Below are 21,949 nucleotides of genomic sequence, written 5' to 3'. Positions count from 1 at the left end.
TTGACCTCTAATATTTAAATAGAGGGCGAATTATTGTTCTTAAAAAATAATCTTCTTTGCAGATGTGTTCTAATCTATTGAAAATAAATATAAACAAAACATAAATTATAAGCAATATTTCAACTGTAGGCCTTTTATCTATGTTTTGCAGGATTGCATTAATAAGTGGTTTACAAAACTTAAAATTATTTAAAGCATTTTTTAGGTTTATTATATTATAATAATTATAGTGAGTATGAAGTATCCCAAATATTCTAAAATTGAAAAATAATATAAATAAATTATATTTTTCAATTAACTCTAACCATACAAAATATCTATGAACGACTTGTCATTATCTGTAAATCTCTGCGATTTGGATTTATCACAAGATTCGTCAAATTGGCTATTCTCCGTAATAAGGCTATTAATTTCATAAAGAGGTCCATCTTGTTATAACCGATTTAATCAGATATATCAGGGAAGGGAAGGGAGGGCTTTATAAGAATAGATAATGAAATTGTCAGATGAATGAGACGTTAATATTCATATCCACGGTGAAATTGTTTCCGATATCAATAATCCATTTTGTAAAATATCTGAACATTATTGATGTAGTTCCTTCTGACAAGTATGAGGATAATAAAGATGGAATTGCTGTAACTGGAAATAATGTATTTTCTGGGTATGTGAATGATTTATCTGCTGTAATGGCGGATAATATAGTTTTAGGTGGGTTTAGCAATGATTGAACTTATGCAATAATAAATGAAGATGTTGCAGACAATGTAGTTGTTTCAGGTAGATGTAAATGAGAGGCAATTGTTGATATTCCTAAAAAAATAGTTTTTTTAACATGAAGTAATAGTATTAGATATACTTGTTATTGATTTATCACAGATAGATAATTTAATTTGTTTTGGATCAGCACCAGCTACTTTGAGACGACCAGCATTTTTCTCTTAATTTTTCAGCTCAACCTTTAAATTACCTTTTGGCATTTATAAGCATGATATTTAAAAATATATCAATTACTAAAAATAATACATTGTGTACATTTACTCATTATAAATATAAACAAGATAAGTGTAAAATTAAATTTAATATAAATTTTTTTAGAATTTTATTTTAATATAAGGCAATAAAGTCATCATGTTAGGTTATCTTTTCATAACATAAAACATATACTATAAGTAATTTATAACTTATGTCTAAAAAAATCAAGATTTGAACTGGAAATTCAAATAAATATTTTTATAAAATTAATTATAAAAAAACATTACTAGTTATGAAATATAAATAAGTTGTTTACTTTTGATATTTTACATATATCTCAATTTAATGATCATATAAAATAAGTGTAAAAATAGTTGTATAAAGTTCATTATATGTACAATAAATTTTACTGAAAATTTATGCAAATGATAAGTAAATAGTTGTAATCCAAATATTAGGTAAGATTTTAAAAATCTGTGTTCGTTTAGTAATAAAATAATTTAAAAAAAAAAAACATTAGAAAATCAAATTGATCAAAAATTTATTTTATTAAAATTTTATAACTGGGTTTTATTTAATTTCAATGAATTAAGAACAAGAAATAATCATAAATGTTGGTTCTATTATTTCTACAATAAATCAATGTATAAAAATGTAATGTAATAAATTAATCAAAACTTAGCTTTCACTCTATTCAAACGGAAACGTTTTCACTTCATTTGAAAAAAAACAAAGAAACACATGGTAGCCTCAAGCGATGTTATTGATATTTTATGCATTAAAATGATAATTCTCAAATAATGTGTTATACAAATAATAGAGATATCATTAAAAATAAATAAATAATAAGAGAAATGTGAACATAATACTATTATTTTTTTCTAATCGGCCTCTTATTTGATATTTTCCTCTTATAGGCTTTAAAAATCGATATTTTCACGCGGCCTCGTTGGCAAAATGCCTACTTCGTCTTATGGCCAGTCTGCCCCTGTGCTTAATAGAATATTAAACCAGGATATATTTGATATTAATATGAATTTTAAATACTATAATAAATATGATTTATAAAATAAGGTCAAAAATATAAATAATATATAATGATATGTACACTTTTAATATTTATTGAATTCATTTATTCTAAATAATATTTTGTTGAATAAATCTGTAATAAATATGCAATTATTTTTTATCACAATAAATTATAGTTGCCTAATACATGGTAGCTTATTCGTTAATAATGACGGTTCAACTAGAGATTTCTCCTTCGCGTGCTGATGAATCAAATATTTGAATTTTTAAATTTTTTTTACCCTCTTATTAATAAAACATTGTTAGATTGATGGTTTTGGGTTTTTGCATACTTCATTTAGATTGCATAGCTTGATAATGATTTATTATTTATTCTACACAATTATTTATTCATATTTACTGTGTTATGTTAACGTTTTTAAATAAACCACCTCTCATCACAAAATGAAACTAATAAAGAGTATATGATGAGAGCGGTCAATTTTTATATTGTTTTCTATAATAAACACATTCCACTTTATAAAGGGGCATATGTCTCTTAATCTTAGATTTAATTTTGTATAAGACATTTTATTTACACCTATCATATAATTACTCATTAGGAACAAATGTGAAATCGCGGCGAAGAATATAAAAATAATTAAATATAAAAAATTATGTACTAAAAAAATATATATAATTTATCTTGAAATATGCCTTCCCCCTACCTGTTTACATGGGCCTGAATCTTATTAATCCACCATTAATACGAATAAACACAAATATGGCAACGAGAGATATTCTAATAAAGATTAAATATGATCAGATTTTTTGAACTCGAATTGTAGGACAGGTCGGCAGGGCGGATAAATTTAATATATACAGCGTCCACATAACAGAATTTTATATGGATGTGAACGAAACCAAAACCTGGGCCTAACTCTGTTTTTCCATTATCTTTTAAAATTATACAAGTACTCCTTTCATAAATTTTAAAAAAGAATAACTTAAATTATTTGAGCTCTAATATGCGAACCATCAAAATATTGTGAATATAAAAAGAGTTATTTTTTAAACCATGAATTCGATCAAAAACCTCCTCATTTGGTATGAATATGAATTTGCTGAGAATGTCTAATCCTTTTAAAAGAAAGTTTTAATTTGGAAAATTATTTATGATTTGTTTGCAATATATATATATTTGGTCATGATCCGCAATATCATTGTATTATAATGGGTCTATAATAAAAGTATTAATTCTTAAAGCAATATATTTTATCCTTCATCTAACCAGGCCGAGCCTTATTTTTTTTTTAAAATATACCAGGGCCGGGTCTGAAAATATTTTTTCAAAAAAAATCGGGCCGGGCCGTATATTTTAAAACCAAATATTTGAAATCGCCATTATTAGCTATAAAAATCAAAAATAAATATAATATATTTTTTTTTAAATGGGCCGGGCCTGAAAATTTTTTTTAGAAAAAAATCCGGGCCGGAAAGGGCCTTAAAATATAAAACTCGGACCGGGCCGAGCGCAAATAATTTTTGAAAAAAAAATCGGGGCCTTGTCGTGCAAATGGTACCTCTGCAAATCTCTGATATACTATATAGCTTAGCTAATTTTTATATAAAAAATTAATTTTCGTTAAACTAAAAAAAACAATTATTTCCGGTTTTTGTTCATTTTTTTTTGTTTACAGATATTAAAAAATAAAATTATATAATGTTTTTTTATTTTATATTAAATAAATGCAGAGCTAGATCATTATCAAATTTTCGCAATAAAGTAGTAAATTATTTTCAAGGAAAAGCAATAAAGGGTTAATGATTATTTCTCTCTCTTTATTATAATGATAAAATAAAATCGAATCTGAATATTTTTATATTTATTAGAATTTCATATAATGTTTAAATACGTTATATATGTGCCCTGAAGCTCAAAGTCCATTTCCACATCTCGGAAAGAAACCCCTGTTAAATATTTTTTATAAACCATTTCTGATTAGGAAATATTTTTTAAAGCGCATGTTAGAGTTGGCTTGATCTTAAGCGAACTTAATTAATTTTAATTCAATAAAAAAGAAAATATTTTATTAGTTTATTAATTACTACTATTTTAAAATATCTAAAAAACAATAGCTAGTATTTATTTTATAAACTTTTGACCACGTTAAAATATAGATATTTAGTTTACTAGTATACAAAATATAATAAATTAACATTCACAAATCCATTACTCTGCGATGATGACCCTCCACTAACTTAAAGTCTCCTTCCAACTGAAGGCCGCTCTCCTTTACTAAGATATTTATAATATTCAAAAATATTATTATAAATAAAAATGAATAAGGTAGAGTAGATTATATATTGCTAAATTTAAAATCCAGGGTCACTACTTCGCGTGAGAATTTTATTTTCTTTCTCAACTTTTTATAAAGGAGTTGGCAACATTTTCTAAAAACCCTCTTATATTGATTGACAACAAAAGGATATATTCTGAGGGTAGAATTGTTTTTTAATTTTTATAAATTCATCCGATCGAGAGAGCAAAGATAGATATGTGTTGAAGGATCTAGCTAAAAAAAAATCAATGCAGACAAAATTCTTAGCTAGCGGGTTATAATTAGCTTAACCATACATTTATAGTTAGCATGAATTCGTGGCCAAGTATACAAAAAATGCTGTATTTATGTATAATTAGCCGAAAATTTGCGCTGACTGTGAATGCAGGGTAAGATAGGAGATCAAAATAATCATCGCTCGCACCTCTTTCCATCTTAAGAATTGATGAATTATTCTAAATATAATTCATACTGTTTACCCTTAAGATGTCAAGGCAAAGAGATAAACTATCTACTCAAAGGAAGCAAACGCTTTATTTCCGAATTTCTTTATGTCGATAAGTTAACAAGACCAAACTTCTAGAAAAAAAATAAAATTTACTTAGTTAAACTCGTATTGTTAAAGACACATATTTGTTCTTCTTTTAAAAAAATAAAATATTGCCATGATAAATTTCTTCAACATACCTAGCCATATATTTTATACGTGTACAAATCACCTGTGTCAAAACTCTTAGCAAATTCCTTGATCGAATATCCTGAATTTCTAGGTTCAGAGTAAGGGTCCCCTCCTGATTAATTGACCTTAGATAAAATTGATTACTCAATCATAATCTCAACTGTCATTCAAGTCCCAAAGTAGTGAATTGAAACTTAAAAATTATAATTTTGGTCAGAGATCTCGTCCTAGAATTTAACTTATTCGTGGAAGTAAAAAAAAAAAGGTTTTTATTTTTAGGCAACGAGCTCCAGATTTATCCTTTATACCTCAAGATACTTTTACCCACTTCCCCCCCCCTTTGAAAGAAAGATAGATAGATAGTTAGAAAATGATGATTATTTTTAATTTTATTGTTTTGTTATTTTTTTGTATAATATAGGATGCTTTTTTTCTGCTCGATAAACACAAAAACAAATTCAGACATAATTTTGATATAATTTTTATTTTTTAAATTTATAAATTTTGTTTTTTAAAATAAAAAAATGAAGTATTTTCGTAAAAATTGAAATATTCCTTTAAAAAATTTTATACAATGAATTCTAAATTAAATTTTCTAATTCTGATGTGCTTGTTTGTGGTTGATCTATTAGCCCAAAGTTAAATTTATTTTAATTATTTTATTTAATCTCTAATTATATATTATTTCCCTGTTATCATTAAAATTGTCTTTCTTTTATTTATATTAAAATTTATAATTTCAGGTGAATTATATTTTGAATTCCCCATTTTTTATAATATAATTTAAATCGAGAAAATAGAAATCTAATTTATTTCTGATTATTTGTTAAGTTTTTTTTTCTAGTGGATTTAAAATGTTATTTTATTTTTCAAAATTAGCTTCCATTTAGAGAAAATATTACACGTTATATTAGTTCTTTTTTTTAAAAAAAAAAGTAAAAGGAAAGAATGGAGGTAATTAATAATTTTTTGTTCATTTCTGTCTATTTTAATTAAGTGAATCCTTCTCAATGGTATATAATAAAATTACCGGATAATTAAAATGCATTTTTGAAGCATCGTTTAATACAAATCAGCTGATAATACGCCATTTTGGTTTTCTTTCATAAATTTTTTTTCTTTTTACAAAATGGCGTGTCATCCGGTTTACCCAGGCTAGACCATATATTTAAAACATGTAAAATAAAAATATCATTACAATAAAATATTAAACAACAAATTTTTTGTAAAATTTAATAAGAATTAAATTGTTGATATTTTTTAGGTTTATCAATATGTTCCCTTTTTCTTCAAAATATATTTTAACCTAACTTTTGAAAATTGCCAAAGATTATTTAGGCTCTTTAATTTAAATATTTCCATTTTTATACAAATTATTTACTTTATAAAAAATATTGAAATTATGCAATTTATCTTAGGAAATATAAATGGTATATTTTTTATAAAAAAAATAAGATTATATATAATTATATAGTAAAGAATAATAATTTGATTCAATTTTAAACTAGCAAGGATTTCAGTTATAACTACAAATCATAACTATCAATCATTTAACCTAATCGAGAGTCTTTCATTTCTCAATTCTACCATTTTTTCGTTAAATTTTTTTTATTTTTATTTTCGTAAATATTTTTTATTCAAGAAAAACACGATAACAAATTTAAAAATAATTTTGATATAATTTTTTTTTTTTTTATATTATATATTTTTTTATTCTTTAACAAAAAATATTTTCGTAAAAATTAAAATATTTAAAGTTTCATTGGGCCTATGTTATTTGGGATGCTGGCCCTTTTAAGAGCTTTTGAGATTAAATTACTTGTATGCCGTGAGCATCTTTGAAATATCTACAATGTAAAAAATGGTGTCCCCTTTAAATCAAATAAAGAACAATTAATACATTTAGAAGGAAGAGACATATTACTAGACAAGTAGAATTCTTCTAAAATAATTGGTTTTTAAAATCAAAATTTAAAAATTTATCAAAAATGTTTTTTTTGATGGTGTTAGTATAATCAAAAGAGGAGGGAAAGTTTTTCGTAATAGACCATGGTAAAAATTATCAACAGGTTAATAGAAAGAACTATCTTCAGCGCCCAAATTGAAATATTAAATAACCTTAGATTCATTTAATTTTTATAAAGCAAATATCATTGGAATTAATAAGGCAAATGTGAAGAATATGAAAAATATCTTATTCCAGAATACAAATTTTTTAAGCTATTATGCCACTTAGGGGATAATTAAAGTTGAATTATTTTCATATTGTGAATATTATTAGGCTGAACATAATCTCTCTCTTTTTGCTAAACTTTGAATTTAACAGATGTGTAAAATGTCTTTCTTTAAAAAAAAAACTTGCTAAATTGGGAAACTGTTTAAGTTGGACAGAAATCTTAGTCTCAGCCATGACCAAATTAAGCTTTGACTGTATGCATATTTTCCATAATGTTTACACATTTTCTTTAATTTAACAATCAGATTTCCTCGAGAGTATTTAATAATATTTTTATAATTAATACATTCTAATTTAATCGCAAACTTGTTGAATAATAATATTAAATTTTAAAAAAATATATTTTTATCTTCCCACTAGATGCTAAAGTTAAGGGATTACCAGGTATAACCAGTGTAAAACTTCCATTTTTAAAATCATTTTGAATAAACAAATTTGAATTATTCTTAATTATAATAAATAATATTTTTTTTTCTTTATCCCTGTCTAACACTTATTCTGGTGTTTAGCTCTTTCTTTATCTTAATGTTCTACCTCTTAATCAAATAAGACCTTTTTAATTTAATCGTAAACTTCTTGAACAATCATATTAAATTTTAAATAGGTGCTAAAGTTAAGGAATTGTTATATTTTAAATATCAATGCATTTTTTATGCATAAAAGATTATTTTCTTATTTTTAAGTATGTAGGAAGGTAATAGGGTGAACAAATTTAATATGTTCAACTTTTAAAAAATAATATTAAAATGCCCAGTAAAAAAATAAAGGCCTTAAAAATTTACGCCAGTATTTTAAGTTGATTCCTAAATGTCTAAGCTTAAATCGAGCCGTTTAACTACACTAAAAGTATGTTTATTTTTTTTATTACTTAAAAGATATATACCTTTATAGATTTTATTTATAAGGTCTGTTGTGCTTAAAAAATTAAAGAATATATTTCTAATTATTATGAAAAGAATTATGTGGATGTGATTAAAATATTATAAAAATTTTAAATGACTAATGTTTTAATGGCAAGTATATCTGAAATTCATAGAGATGTGGAACACATTTCCGATAAAATCGTATTTTTAAACATTTATAAGAAGCACCAAAAAAAATTATTTTAAGTTGAAAAAAAATAGTATTTGCCAACACAAAAACTATATTAAAATGAGATATCAACGCACCTTTATTTAAATTGAGAAATATTTTTTCAAAGTTCTTCTTGAAATTTCCAGAAATATATTACAGTATTTCTCATCACAAGCTGCTTTAAATCATATTTATTAATTTCTGGTTGTATTTTAAAATTCTCAAATTAGATTTACTTTAAAAATGTTATTTTTTGTGTTTAATTTAGTTGAAAGGTATAAATTGTACAATATTTTTTATGTAAATTGTTTTCCAAGCCATTTAAAATTATTTTTTACATCATACGCTATAAAATTTAAGAAAATATTATTCTCATTTTAATATTTTAAATTTCAACCAAAATGTTTTACTAAAAGTGGCTTAAAGGAAGATACTTTTAATGACAGCATAAATCCTTGCGAAGATTTTTATGCTTTTTCTTGTTCCATATGGCAAACAAAAGAGTCCGTCACATCGTTGGAATCTAAAAGTGATCAAATTACGCAAATTAGTAATAACATGCTTCATAATTATTTAAGTAAGTTATCTTTTTCCATCATCCTATAATATTTAAGATTTAATTATAATACCAACATTGCTTCGGCTGAATATTATAGTGTTCTATATCCATATTTTTCGCAAAAATAATTTTTTTTTATACTATTCTTGCAAATCAACAAATAAAAAGATTAAAATATAATTTAGAATAATCTTTTAAATAATTGTTTTAGTGTCATCTAGTAGGATAACATAACTCAATATATTAGGCAGAATGATCTTGACCAAACCTCAAGATTTTGCTAATAGATAGCTAAATCTTTATGCCATATATGACGAATAAAATGATTTTTTTTTTAAATAAATTAACCCGAAAGCGAAAATTGGTTTAAAGATATCAAACAAAATATATTGAAGGATAGTCCATTCAAAGGTTCTTCCTCTCATTTGAGGAAAATCTTGGTCAAGCCTATATAATAATCATGGGTTAAGTGCAATTTTAAAATTTCTTTAGATTAGAACCAATAGTTTAAAAATATGCATATTATCTAAGATTAAAAATTAATTATCACAAAATTTGAACTTTGAAAATTATCAATATAATAAATGATATTACATTTTAGAATAATTTTTGGCTCATATTCAATTTCTAAATATTTAATAAATATAAATATTATATGCTGAAACAAAATTACATGCTCAGTGGCAAACGATTCATATCGGCTTAATTCCAGTTTTAAACAAAATGCTGCCAGATATCATCAGTCATGCATGAAAAGATTTGTGTTACCGAACAAGATCTTTACATCAAATTACAACTACGTTTACAAGAATATATTCGCAGGAGATATATGGGAAAATGTTTCACAATATTTAAAGGCCAAGAAATATGACTCCATTAGACGAGATATGATCGATCACATTAATTTAAATGTCAAAGGTTGTCGAGTAAAATCTGGGAAAACAATAGCAACTGCATTATGTTTCCCTTTCCAAAGACTTTTATCACAATTGGGCATATCATCTGCTTTGATAAATGTTGGAGTTGTATCAATGGAGTCCAATGAATTCTATATATCTATTAAATCTGGCATTACTAGTATTAATTACGAACAATATTCCGACCCAACTAATTTAGGATTATACAAAAAATACGTGAATAAAACATTGAGCCATTTTCTAAAATTAAATCCCGATGAAATAGACATGGTTATTGAGCTCGAACGGAATATAAGTCAAGTAATGTAAAAAACATAAATAATTTAAATTTAAATTTTTTTTAGTTTATAGAAATCGATAAAAGAATGGGTGACATCCTCGGAGATAAACTTTTATACGTAGACGATTTAAATCAAAGATTTCCTTTCGTAATGCTTTTTTAAATATTGTTTTAAAAATTCTTCTCTGTTTTTTTAAAACGTTTTTTTTTGTCAAAGTATTATATAGTATTATTATAAAAGTATAGTTCATAAATTTTCACCAAATTAATAAAATTTTTACATTGTATATCCTTTCAATCCAACATGTCTAAAAAACGCCTATCAACTTATATAATATATTAAACCTTTAGATGGATTGGTCAGTGTATTTAGCCAATATATTTTCATCCTACGGTCTTTCTTCGTTCAATCCTCAAACCATAGTTTTAATAAAAAACATTGAATATTTCGAAAGATTACAAAATTTGATATCCTCTAATCGTCGCAATACCCATTTTTTCAAGTTAACAAAAATTTAAACTTAAAACACATATATATATATAATTGTTACATAATTCTCTCTTTGGGCATTTTAGAGCAGTCAACGATTATTTGATGTATTCTGTTCTCCGCGAGTGGATATTATTTTTGCCCCACAAATATCAAGCCTTCTATAACAAAGTTTCCGATTTTGTCGCCCATTCGGAATACAATAAACCTATGAGAACCTATTGTTTTGATCAAACGGAGAAGTTTTTCCCAAACGCGATTACAAGTATGTATCTAGAAGAAGTATATAATGAGGAAAAGGTGTCCTTAGTAAACAATATTAATATTATATACTTATTTACAGAGTTTGGGGAAAAAAATAATCTTAAAAGATTTTTTGGAGATTTTTTTTTACCCATATTTTTTAGCAATAAATCTTTGAGAAGATTCATAAAATTGGAGAAGATCATTATGTAAGAATTTGTTATTTTATGGAATATTTTTTAAGCATTAAAATCACAAAAGATTTACTAATAAAAGATTTTCTACAAAAAAAAACAAAATTAAATTTTAGATAAAATTTGATCATCTAACTTGTTTGAGCGAAAAATAAATCTTCTTTAAAAAAATCTTCAGAGATCATAATCTTCGAAGATTTTTTTTATTTTGAAGAGCATTTCTCCAAACTTTGTTTATTTATAATGCTAATAAACTTGAAAAACGTTATTTTTTAAAATATTTATTAATTACATCCTATATTCAATTTAGAGAGTATTTTCTGATTGATTTATAATAATTTATACAAGTAATTTGTTAAAAATATTTTATTTTTATATTTTTTTTTAATCGTAAAATAGAGTCAATTAAGATAATTTATAAATATTGTTATTTTTTAAAAAAATTTATTTAATATTGAAAATAAACGGGAACTGCAACATCGAATATCATTTCTTTCTTTCTTTCTTTCTTAGTGATTTTAATTCATATATATTAAATTCACGCGGATTTTCGGCGAGATATATAAGTTGCAACCATATATTTCATTCATATTTTCACATGTATAGAGATCTCTATATTTGTTTATAATTTTAATCTGTTTAATTTCTTTTAAAAGACAGGTAATATATTCAAGGAGATGGTAAAAACATTCGTATCTGAACTAAAAGGTATAGTATGGCTAGATTCATTCTCCAGAAAAGCTCTAATCAACAAAGTAACTTCTTTATACATTTCCAAACACACAAACCTTATGTTAAAAAAAATGTTTTATTTTAATCATAGGCTTGCGAAATAAGTTTATAAAGATATTTTGAAACTTTTTATGGTTAATATTAATTGGCTTCTATTTAATCTCTCAGAAAACTGAAATATCCCCCCAGATAAAACCCTAAACACTCTGAAAAAATTCTTAATTTTTAGATAAAATAAATTGTGAATGAGCACACTATTTCTTAATACTCAAATTAAAAAATAAGCTAAAAAATGAATTGCTCAGAAATACATATTTGATATTAAGTCTTATATATATATATGATTTACTCTTCCAATTCATTTTAAACACAGATTACTTATTACTAAGGCTTATTAAAATTTCAATCTTTATTTTATAAGCGATGACTTAGGAGTGACGATTTGATTAATTTAAAATTGTGAGCTATTTGGTTATTATTCCAAAAAAATCTAAACTATAAAAGAATATTTCGATTAAGAGTTTTATATTTTAATTGTTAAACACAATTTAAATTATTATTAGATTATACATTTTAGAAATTATTAAAAAAATTTAGAAATAAAATAAATATTTTTCTTCTCTATATTATATTATATCGTCAAAAATGAATAAAATTATTAGGTTGAAAAGATCAAGTTTACCACAGATCAACCCAAAACAATAGTTGATGAGGACTTTGCAGTATTACATAAATATATTATTTATGCTATATATATTATGAAAATAATTTATACTCTCTTTCAATATGAGTTTAATTTAATGTAATATTTTTACTTTAAATTTCTAACATATTATCTCTAAAATATTTATATGTTTTTTGATAATCTAGGTTGAAATTGATCCTCTTGACTTCAATAAAAATATTTTTACATTGACACGATTACACTATGCACAAATTCTTAATATGACAGTCAATCAAAAGTACATAAGTATTTTATTTTAACCTTCTTAAAATTTAGTATAAAAATACATTTATATTTTATATCATTGAGATTTATAAAGTATATTAATCATAAAAATTGGATAATATTAAGATACACGTATCGTATTCGAAAATAATGCCAATAATTTCAAATATTTATACTTTTATTAACAATAATAAATGCCGATCTCCTTTTCGGCACAAAATATCCAGACTATATGTTACATCACATTCGTCGGTATTTTTGAAAAAATAATTTGGGTTGCATGTATAACTATATGTATATATTTTTAAAAATAACCAAATTCTGGCTCATACATATGCATTTGACAATATTAAACAGATAAAGTAAATAATATTTCCGTCATGAATTTCAAAATTGAGAAATTTAGCATGATACTCTTGCAATTCCCTAGAAAGCACCCAGCCTACGCCCTAATTAAATTCTCTTAAACTATAAATATTTTTTTTCATGTGAAGCTAAATTTACCGACATCGTTTTCACGTAGAACAAAATCATTTTTATTTTTTTTATTTTTTGAAATATAAAGCGAACTTTATATTTAGGTAATATGAAATAGATGAGATAAAAAAAAATCTTTTCTCTAAGGAAATTGAAAATCGCGAAATTTAACATCTTTACTTTGGTAAAATTTATATCAAATTAATTTTTAGGATATAGCTATATCTTCGCGTTGCTGTAACAATAACAAAAATACCAATCTCAGATATTAGAAAAATTATTCAAAAATTTTCTAACCCTAAAATAATAATATAAAACTCTTTATCAACATTTAGCGCGATTTCGCGGGGAAGTATGCAAATAAACTAAATATTATATATTTCTTTCTTTCTTATTTTGCCTCGAAAATTTGCGCTAACTGTGAGTGAAGAGTAAAAGGTCAGACGGAATAAAAATTATCTAAATGTTTATTTTTAACAGATATAATAGATATTATAAAAGCGATCTAATGGCCTATCATCATAACGCAGACTACGATTCTGGGAAAAACCAAATTTGTAAATTTAACTACTATTGTTTCATTAATGTAAATTAGACATCTTCTAGACAAATCATATTTTTCATATCTACTCATGATTTCCAGTTTTATGATATTGAATAAATTAAAAGATTAATAATATAAGTTAACTTATTGCAAAATCAAGGGACCAATAAGTAGGGAAAAGAATATATTGGAACTTTAAATTGATTATGGATAGGGGAAAGAATTTCTTTTCACAATCATAATTTTGCGTTTTAATTCCTTTATCTGTTAGAAACGCATGAGGCCAAACGCTTTAAGTAAAAAAATTATTTGTTTGCTTTTATAATATATACAAATTCACTTTGAATAATAACTTGGAAAAATAAAAAATATTGTTTAAAATATATAAATTTTGGGTTTGAAAGATTTTTGTTAGTTTAAAAAGTGTTATTCAAATTGAATTACTTAAAATCGTTTTTCTTATTTGGTATGCCATAACAAATATCACGGATAATGGCTTTTACTTTACAAGTTAATTGTTTAAAAAATTTTGTGGAGACCACAACATACATCACTTTCTTATTCAAGTTAAAAGGATGGTCAGAACCTTTTAGATATAGATGAAAAGATGAAAGTATAGATTTAGATATTTCTCTTGAAAAATCTTTATTTAATTATAGAAACACAATTAATAATAGAGAGGCATTCATTCAAGAAAATTAATGTCAAGACATGAGAACTAAATGGGATTTGTTAAAATATTTATAATATAATGAGAAAATCACGCTTAAAATTCTACCGACAAACAGAACAATGAATATTGAATACAAAATTTGGTGAGATATTTGGATAAAACAAATGGGACGTATCATCATAAATAAAGAAAGCAATTTTTTATATCAAATCGACACAAAAAGTGGAGTATTGAGGAGATATCTTGATCAGCTTTAAAAAAAGAGATATCTTGCCGATAAAATGTTACAGATGTACAAAACTCATTGCCCACTACATTTTTACAAGGAGGAAAATGTTTAAAAAGATATAAACAACACAAAATAAAAATCTGTTGACTAACGCATCTAGGCCAGATAGAAAGAGAACAATATACCCATAAGGTACAAGGATTATATCATGAGTATAAAAACAAATTTACAATAATTAACATTACGCAAAATATATACATCACATAATTTATAAATAATCATTTATATAATTATAAATAATACGCATACTTTATTATATATATTTTTTTTTGATAAATATTTGAATTATAAATGAGATGATTTATAGAGTAGAATATTCAAGGATCAAGAAAAATAAGGATATCCTTTAAAATTAAGAAAATTTATACAACGCTGTTATAAAAAAATTTTGTGAGAAGAATGTTATTTTAATTTAATTATATTTAATTGTTTTATTTATAACCTCCGCTTTGTGTAATTTTTTTTAATCTTAACCTTATTCATTTTAACTCATTATTTTTTATATAGAGAGATATTTTTGTGTGGATGGAGAATAATGTATTTAACACATTAATTTTTATTATATGAGATTTTGGTGTTGGAGAATAATGTATTTAAAACATTCTAATTGTCATCAAGTCAGGTTTTAATTATATAAATAAGTCTTTAAATCATGTTTCAAAATATATGTATCACTTCATCGTGAATAATACATGACTGTCTTTATATATTTCTCTTTGTCAACAATTTTAATATGTTTAAATAAATCTATGTAAATAATCAATCATTCTAAGTTACGCAATAATAAAATTTAATTTAAACAATGGAAATAAACTGAATTTAAGTTAAGCAAAACTTAATTATAAATCGTGAATATGATATTTTTGTTATTGCCGTAAGACATTAAAAACTAAAATAAATAAAATAATACTAAAAATAAAAATAAAAATATAACAATTTTATATATACCACAAAATTTTTTGATATTTTTTATTTGTAAAATTATTTATTTTTGCTTTATATTAAAACGTTTGCGCTGCGTGTCACTTTCTATAAGGGCCATTTATATCTCGCACAGAAATAATTTAAATTTAGTTATACTATTTTATACTTAAATTAATATTATAATTTTAAATAATTTTTTTTATATTTTAATTAATATTATTAACATTACTAAATTATAATATTTATTAAAAGATATTTGCTATCAGGTCATTGATTCTACGATAAAATCAGGAAATAGCATGTAAACCATAAAATTTATGTGATGATTTTCTTATTATAATTTTTTTAATAAGACCATTTATTTATGGGACATTAGGCAACTCATTAGCTCATGAAATGTTTCACAGTTTAGATGCATTTGGTAATAAGATTTAACTCAATTTAAAATTCAAGTCAAATAGGAATAGAGCACGATGAAAATGGTGTAGGAGAATGGTTAACTCCTACAACTATGCAACTTATTAGAGAGAAAATGAAATGCATTGTACACAAATATGACTCTTATTTATTAAATGGAAAATTAAGGGTAAATATATTATAATTGTTATTAAATTTTTAAATTTATTTTCAAAAAGATGAAAGGACATATTCAACTTTCAGAAAATATAGCTGATATTGGCTCAATAAAATTAGCGTATCAAGTAATATACGTTAGCATTTGCTTAACATGTTAATAATAATTTAAAAAATGTTATTTTAAATATAAATCTCTTTAAACTCAAAACTCTTTGTTCCATTCAAAGTTAAAGGTTGTGTAAATTTTTATGTTAAATACTAGAAGATTTTGAAAGGTTGTTAATAAACCTCATAAGATTTGTTTTAAAACTTAGCTCTATATAATACACATTTTATTTTTCAATTATATATAGAAAATAATGTCTTAATTAAATTTTTCTAGGCTATGCGTGCTTATCTAAAATATAAAAACGAGACTACCTATATATTCGGATCTAAAAACATAACCTCAGATCAAGTCTTCTTTATGGCTTATGCACAAGTAAAATATTTCATTTATATCTCATTTATGGATCCAGTTTTGTTAAACGGCTCGATTTTAGCTGGCTAACTAACTATTTTATCCAAAAAAATATATTATGCAAGCCTGAAGATTTTGGTTATCGATGTAACAAAGGTTTGAACATCTATTGGCATAATCTTGAGGCATAGGCCAATATTTTTCTAGCTATATTGAGTTAATTTTTAAAAATCTAATTTCTTTTATATATAAAAAAACGGAATAGAGAAAATTGTATGAAATTTATAGGATATGGTTAGTGCTGTTAAATGACCGGATTTGGTTCGATTTTTGAAAGCGGACTAAGGAAAATAATTTTATTTAAGCCTGAAGATCTTGCTAAAGTGGCAGAAAGGTTTGGATCTCTATTTGGCAAATCTCGAGGCTTAAATAATATTATTTTGGCTAAAGTTTCAAATCGGGGAATTTTATAAAAAATAGACCCAAATCAGGCCATTTAACAACACTAGGGTAAGGTATTCAATATCATAAAATTAAAGAAAAACTAAATTATCAAAAAAAAAACTAAAATATATATTTATTTTTTCTATTTTGTTTTTGGGCTATTTGTTAATCTCATTTTATATATTCCATCCTAATAAGAATACACAACAAAATATTTTATTTTATTGCTAATTTAATTGATTTTATTGGTTTAGGACGGTTAAGGTGACTCTTTAAAGTTTTAATAAAGGAATGAATGATAACTTAGAGATTAAAGGGTAATAAAAGATTTTTGGAATACTTTTTTTTAAAAAAATAATTATAAAAATCATTAATATTTTAGGAATTCTGTGAACAAAGATCACCTGACCTTCAATTAGATGAATCTGATCATTCTCCCGGCGAAATTAGGTAATCGCAAATTAACCAAATTTAACATATTACTCTTGAAATAGTTGGTGTATTATTAATTATCCATATCGAAAGACCCAACTCATTTGTAAGATTTAAAAAGTGAAATTCGAATATGAATAATTAATAAGTTAACACTTTAGTGTTGTTAAAACCCCGATTTGGGATCGATTTTTATGACCAAATTAAGATTTTAGACAAAATAATATTATATAAGCCTCGAGGTTTATCAAATAGAGGGCCAAACCGTTCTGCATTCTATGAGCAAAATTTCCAGGCTTGGCGTTATATTATTTTGGTCAAAATATTAATCGGGCCGTTTTTAAAAAATAGACCCAAATAGTGCTTTTAACAATACTACTACACTTTTGATAATAATTTCTGAAATAATATACATGATGTAATATAATAAATATATATAAAACTAAGGCTGTGTTCAAAATTTGATTTTTTTAATATTTGCAAATATCGAAAACTTTAGTATAAATAAGTAAATAAATATTTTTTTAAAAAAATAAAAATAATAAAATATATTTCTAGAAAATTTCAAAAATTTAACATACGACTTCGCTAAAATTTTAAAATTTCTGAGAGTTTTGAAACTTTTGGAATTTGCAGATTTTTGGAGGTAACCTAAAATAATCTCATTAAGATTTATCATTTATTTAGATTGGCAAATTCAGTTAGAAATCTAATAAATATTATTTACACCTTATATAACATGCATGAGATAATAGATATATTTCTAAATATCAAACTCCTTTAGGCTGTATCCTAAATGTTTTGAAAAACCCTAAAATTTATAAATTTTCGCAAATAAAACATGTCCGAAATAACCCCCCCCCCCCACTCCAGAAAAAAATAAAGAAAAAAATAACAAAAAAACGAGAATAAAATAATACTTTAATATTATATACTAGTTTTTTCATTAAAATTACCCTAATAAATTTTTTTTTTAATTTATTCAACTGCTTTCACTTTCTTCCACAAATATACCACTCATTTCTAACCTTTTTTCAATTCTTCCACTTCTGCTATTCCATGCCATCTCATCTCCAATTCAATAACTATTTATTTTCATCATCAAAAGGGATCCAACAATGCGATCCTCTGGGTTAGATACATTCCTGCATAGGAATCAAGGAAATGGTCAAAAACATTTCTTCCAACTATAATCTTTCTCTGCACACTTGGTACATTGACGACGAGACACTCTGCGCCCCCCCCCTAACGAGGTTGCAAAGGCACTTGCTATCATCAAAACCCCATGCAATTGGACTCTCACTCAATGAACAAAAAACCGAGATCTGCACATTTCATTGTTCCACTTCGTTCACCCATAATTTCCACACAACCGAGCTCTCATCCATCACTCATTTTGGTTCCCCAGTTTGCGTTCTAGAATCCATCAATCACTTCTTCCATAATGCATTATCTAGCCTACTTCATTTCAAAAACATCTCTAAGTTTCTCCCTTCTCCTTATTTTCTCCTCGAAAACTTTTAATACATTCCGAAAAAGCTTCGATCCACCACAATCTTTAAATTCCCCAATTCACTAAAATCATTTAAAACCTCCGTCTTATCTCTTGCTGAAGAGATTTTTAATCTTCGCTTTAACCATAATTCATGGTTACAATACAAGCATCACTTCCATGCAAGTCGGTGGTGTCGGCTTACGCTCACCATAACTCTTTCCATTGGTGGTTTCATCGCCTCCTGTCTTTTATCTGACTCACACATTAGCCATCTTTCTCACTTTCCTGACCCCTTATTAGCTGATGCCCAGACCATTTGGTAACGTTATCCCAAACACTGCACGACCTTCCTCTTGTTCACAGAGACTGGGATATTCCACTCAACGAAGGCTCCGTCACTTATCTAAAATCGAGCTTTCACGATAAAGTTCTCACAGTTTTTCACCAATTGAACCAAGGATCTGGTTACAAGTTTCTGGAAATCATACCCTCTAATAACCTTGATCGGTTGCTCTCCGCTGAACTATGGTTCAATAGCGAAATTGTTCTTCTGTTCCAATGTAAACCTTGCAAAACCAGTATCGATCGCAAGGGCAGACATTGCCTCCATTCTCGCTTTTGTCGAGGTCGTTTATCAAATCCGCAGGCATTCCATCTAGATTTGAGCCAACCCGCATTTTAGAACCGATGGAAAGCAACCTAATAGAATGTCCTTGATTCCTTGGTCAAGGGGTCAGTTCCTGTGGTTTGGGACTTCACCTGCATCGACCCAAATGCACCATCTAATTACAACGTCGACGCCCTCGCCCTCACAGAATCCTGAAAAATCACCAAGTACAGTTCCATAGACCCTTCTTTCTTATTCATTATTCATATCCATCCCCTGCTCCATTCTCGCCACCTTCGATAGCATAGCCCGATGTTTTTTTAAAGAATTAGGCAAAAAGATTCATGAAAAACCCCCTCAGCCTAAAGAATCCCTCTTCTTACGACAAAGACTTGCTACCGCTATTATTCGCTCTAACTATCTATGTTTTATCTCTTCCATCGAATAACCCTCCATGTCTATGCCTTCTCTCTTCCCTTCTCATTCCTAGCTTCCTTTTCTTTAATCCCTTATCCTTTTCCGTAAATTCTATTTTTATACTTTTCACCTTTATTAATTTTATCTTTGAAAAAATTAATTATATGCTATTACATTTTGCTAACATATTATATCAGCTACAACCTATAACCGAAAAAAATTATTAATTTCTATTATGTTTTTTAAAAAAATAAATTTAAATGACGAAAAATTATTTAGAGCACTAATTTTTACAATAAAAATAGCTTATTTATTTTTTTCAGAATTTATAAATTTATTTATTTATATTTTTTAGATAAATAAACATTCAATTTTTACATAGGGTAAATGCTGTTTTGTCAGAATTCGAGTCTTTTTTGAAAAGCTGGAATTGCAGTGAACAATGTCGAACTCAATATTCACCTCATAAATGTTCCTTGTGGTAGAAAGAGATCACGTGCTACTAACCATCTTATAATCAAAATAGAGATCATTTTTGCTATATTATAGTTATGATTTAAGATCGGGGTTAAAAAAATATATATTGGTTCAGTTAGGTTTTTGGGGTTTTAAATATTTTGTTTACTGAAGGTTTAGATTTTTTGTAAATTTTAATAATTTAGACATAGTACAATAAACGTTACAATAAAAAATGAAACGCCTTAGTCGTTACGTTACCATTGCTCGTGTAATAAAAGGAACGCGTAATGCGTTTACTCGTTAGTTGAAAAATTAAATATTATATATAATATAAATAAAATTATACAAAAATAATATATTATTAGATAAGATATTTTTATAATGATTTTTTAATTTTATGAGAAAAAAATTCTTATAGTATGTGTTTAGTAATACACATTAATTACCTTTTTTTATTAATAAAATGGATATATATAAATTTAAAAGTTTTTAGACCTCCATTTCATTGTTCCATAATACCTCCAAATTTTTGAAGGGTGGTAGAGGATAGGCATTTAAGACGGTAAACTAGTGGGTGAGTATATGGTAAATTTATTGAGAGTTATCCACTATATATTTTTAGATAAAATAGGGCAAAATTTATTTAATATATATATAGGCTTATTATAATTTACATTATTTCTGGATAATTTTCTGATAAATTTTTAAATTATAATTTAAAAGGGTCAGATATTCTATCAGCTAACTCATGTCTATGCCAAATAATATATAATATAATAATACATTCGACGGGGAAGGTTTTTTAAATCTAATTCATACTCTAAAAAAATTCCTTTTTATATTTACAATTTTTTTAATAGTTTGTAGTAGAGTTTGAAAATTTAAGTTATTTTTTCTAAAAAATATATGAAGGGATTATCTTTATAATTAATAACTTGTATTTAATAATGTAGGGGTCTGCTACCAGAAGATATTTGGACGCTTCTTGTTTTTTATAAGGATTTTGTTTTGATATAAAATTTGTCATATCAAATTATGTGCAATTTTTTTTAATAGTTTATTAGTAGAGTATTAAAAATTTAAGTTATTTCTTTAAAGAAATTGAGGGATTACATTTATAATTAAAAACTTATATTCACTAATGTTAGAATATTGTCGCCATATTTATGGGAGGGGGTATAGGTTTTTGAGGGGGTTGCCACCAGTGAATATTTGGCCGGATATTTGGACGCTTCTTGTTTTTTATAAGGATTTTATTTTGATATAAAATTTGTCATATCAGATTATTTTTCTTCTCCTGCTAAATTCGCTAGATTATTATCTACAAACAAATTCTATATTTTTCCTTTTCTAACTATTACTCAGGATAATGCTTGCAATTAATCCAAATATTATCTCAATTCAAATGAACACTATTGAAATTAATTTTATATTTTTTATATTAATGAGTAATGACATACATAATTAATGTATT

The 21,949-nt window shown here is 25.3% G+C and overlaps 1 protein-coding gene across 1 annotated transcript; it reads left to right on the top strand.

Moving 5' to 3' along the window:
- Window positions 1-7,053: 7,053 nt before the first annotated feature.
- Window positions 7,054-20,884, top strand: LOC135928802 (neprilysin-3-like). Its single transcript, XM_065465266.1, has 17 exons — window positions 7,054-7,073; window positions 8,731-8,891; window positions 9,555-10,090; window positions 10,135-10,218; window positions 10,422-10,573; window positions 10,647-10,869; window positions 11,654-11,752; window positions 12,392-12,451; window positions 12,600-12,691; window positions 13,636-13,712; window positions 15,838-15,886; window positions 15,939-16,006; window positions 16,047-16,171; window positions 16,221-16,286; window positions 16,544-16,642; window positions 17,448-17,515; window positions 20,399-20,884. Exons 1-17 carry the CDS (start codon window positions 7,054-7,056, stop codon window positions 20,499-20,501), a joined length of 2,082 nt encoding a protein of 693 aa, XP_065321338.1. The 3' UTR covers window positions 20,502-20,884.
- Window positions 20,885-21,949: the final 1,065 nt, after the last annotated feature.

This window comes from Gordionus sp. m RMFG-2023, chromosome 4 (genome assembly GCF_954871325.1).
Source record: "Gordionus sp. m RMFG-2023 chromosome 4, tfGorSpeb1-WG-v2, whole genome shotgun sequence".
Taxonomy (NCBI): domain Eukaryota; kingdom Metazoa; phylum Nematomorpha; class Gordioida; order Chordodea; family Parachordodidae; genus Gordionus; species Gordionus sp. m RMFG-2023.
Note: the sequence above shows the minus strand (reverse complement) of the source record. Positions and strands in the feature narration are given on the sequence as shown.

Coding starts and splice junctions, on each gene's coding strand:
- LOC135928802 (XM_065465266.1), top strand. CDS start 7,054: ATGGTAAAAATTATCAACAG. Junction 11,753..12,391: donor GAAAAGCTCTAATCAACAAA/GTAACTTCTTTA, acceptor TAAAATTATTAG/GTTGAAAAGATCAAGTTTAC. Junction 12,452..12,599: donor TAGTTGATGAGGACTTTGCA/GTATTACATAAA, acceptor TTGATAATCTAG/GTTGAAATTGATCCTCTTGA.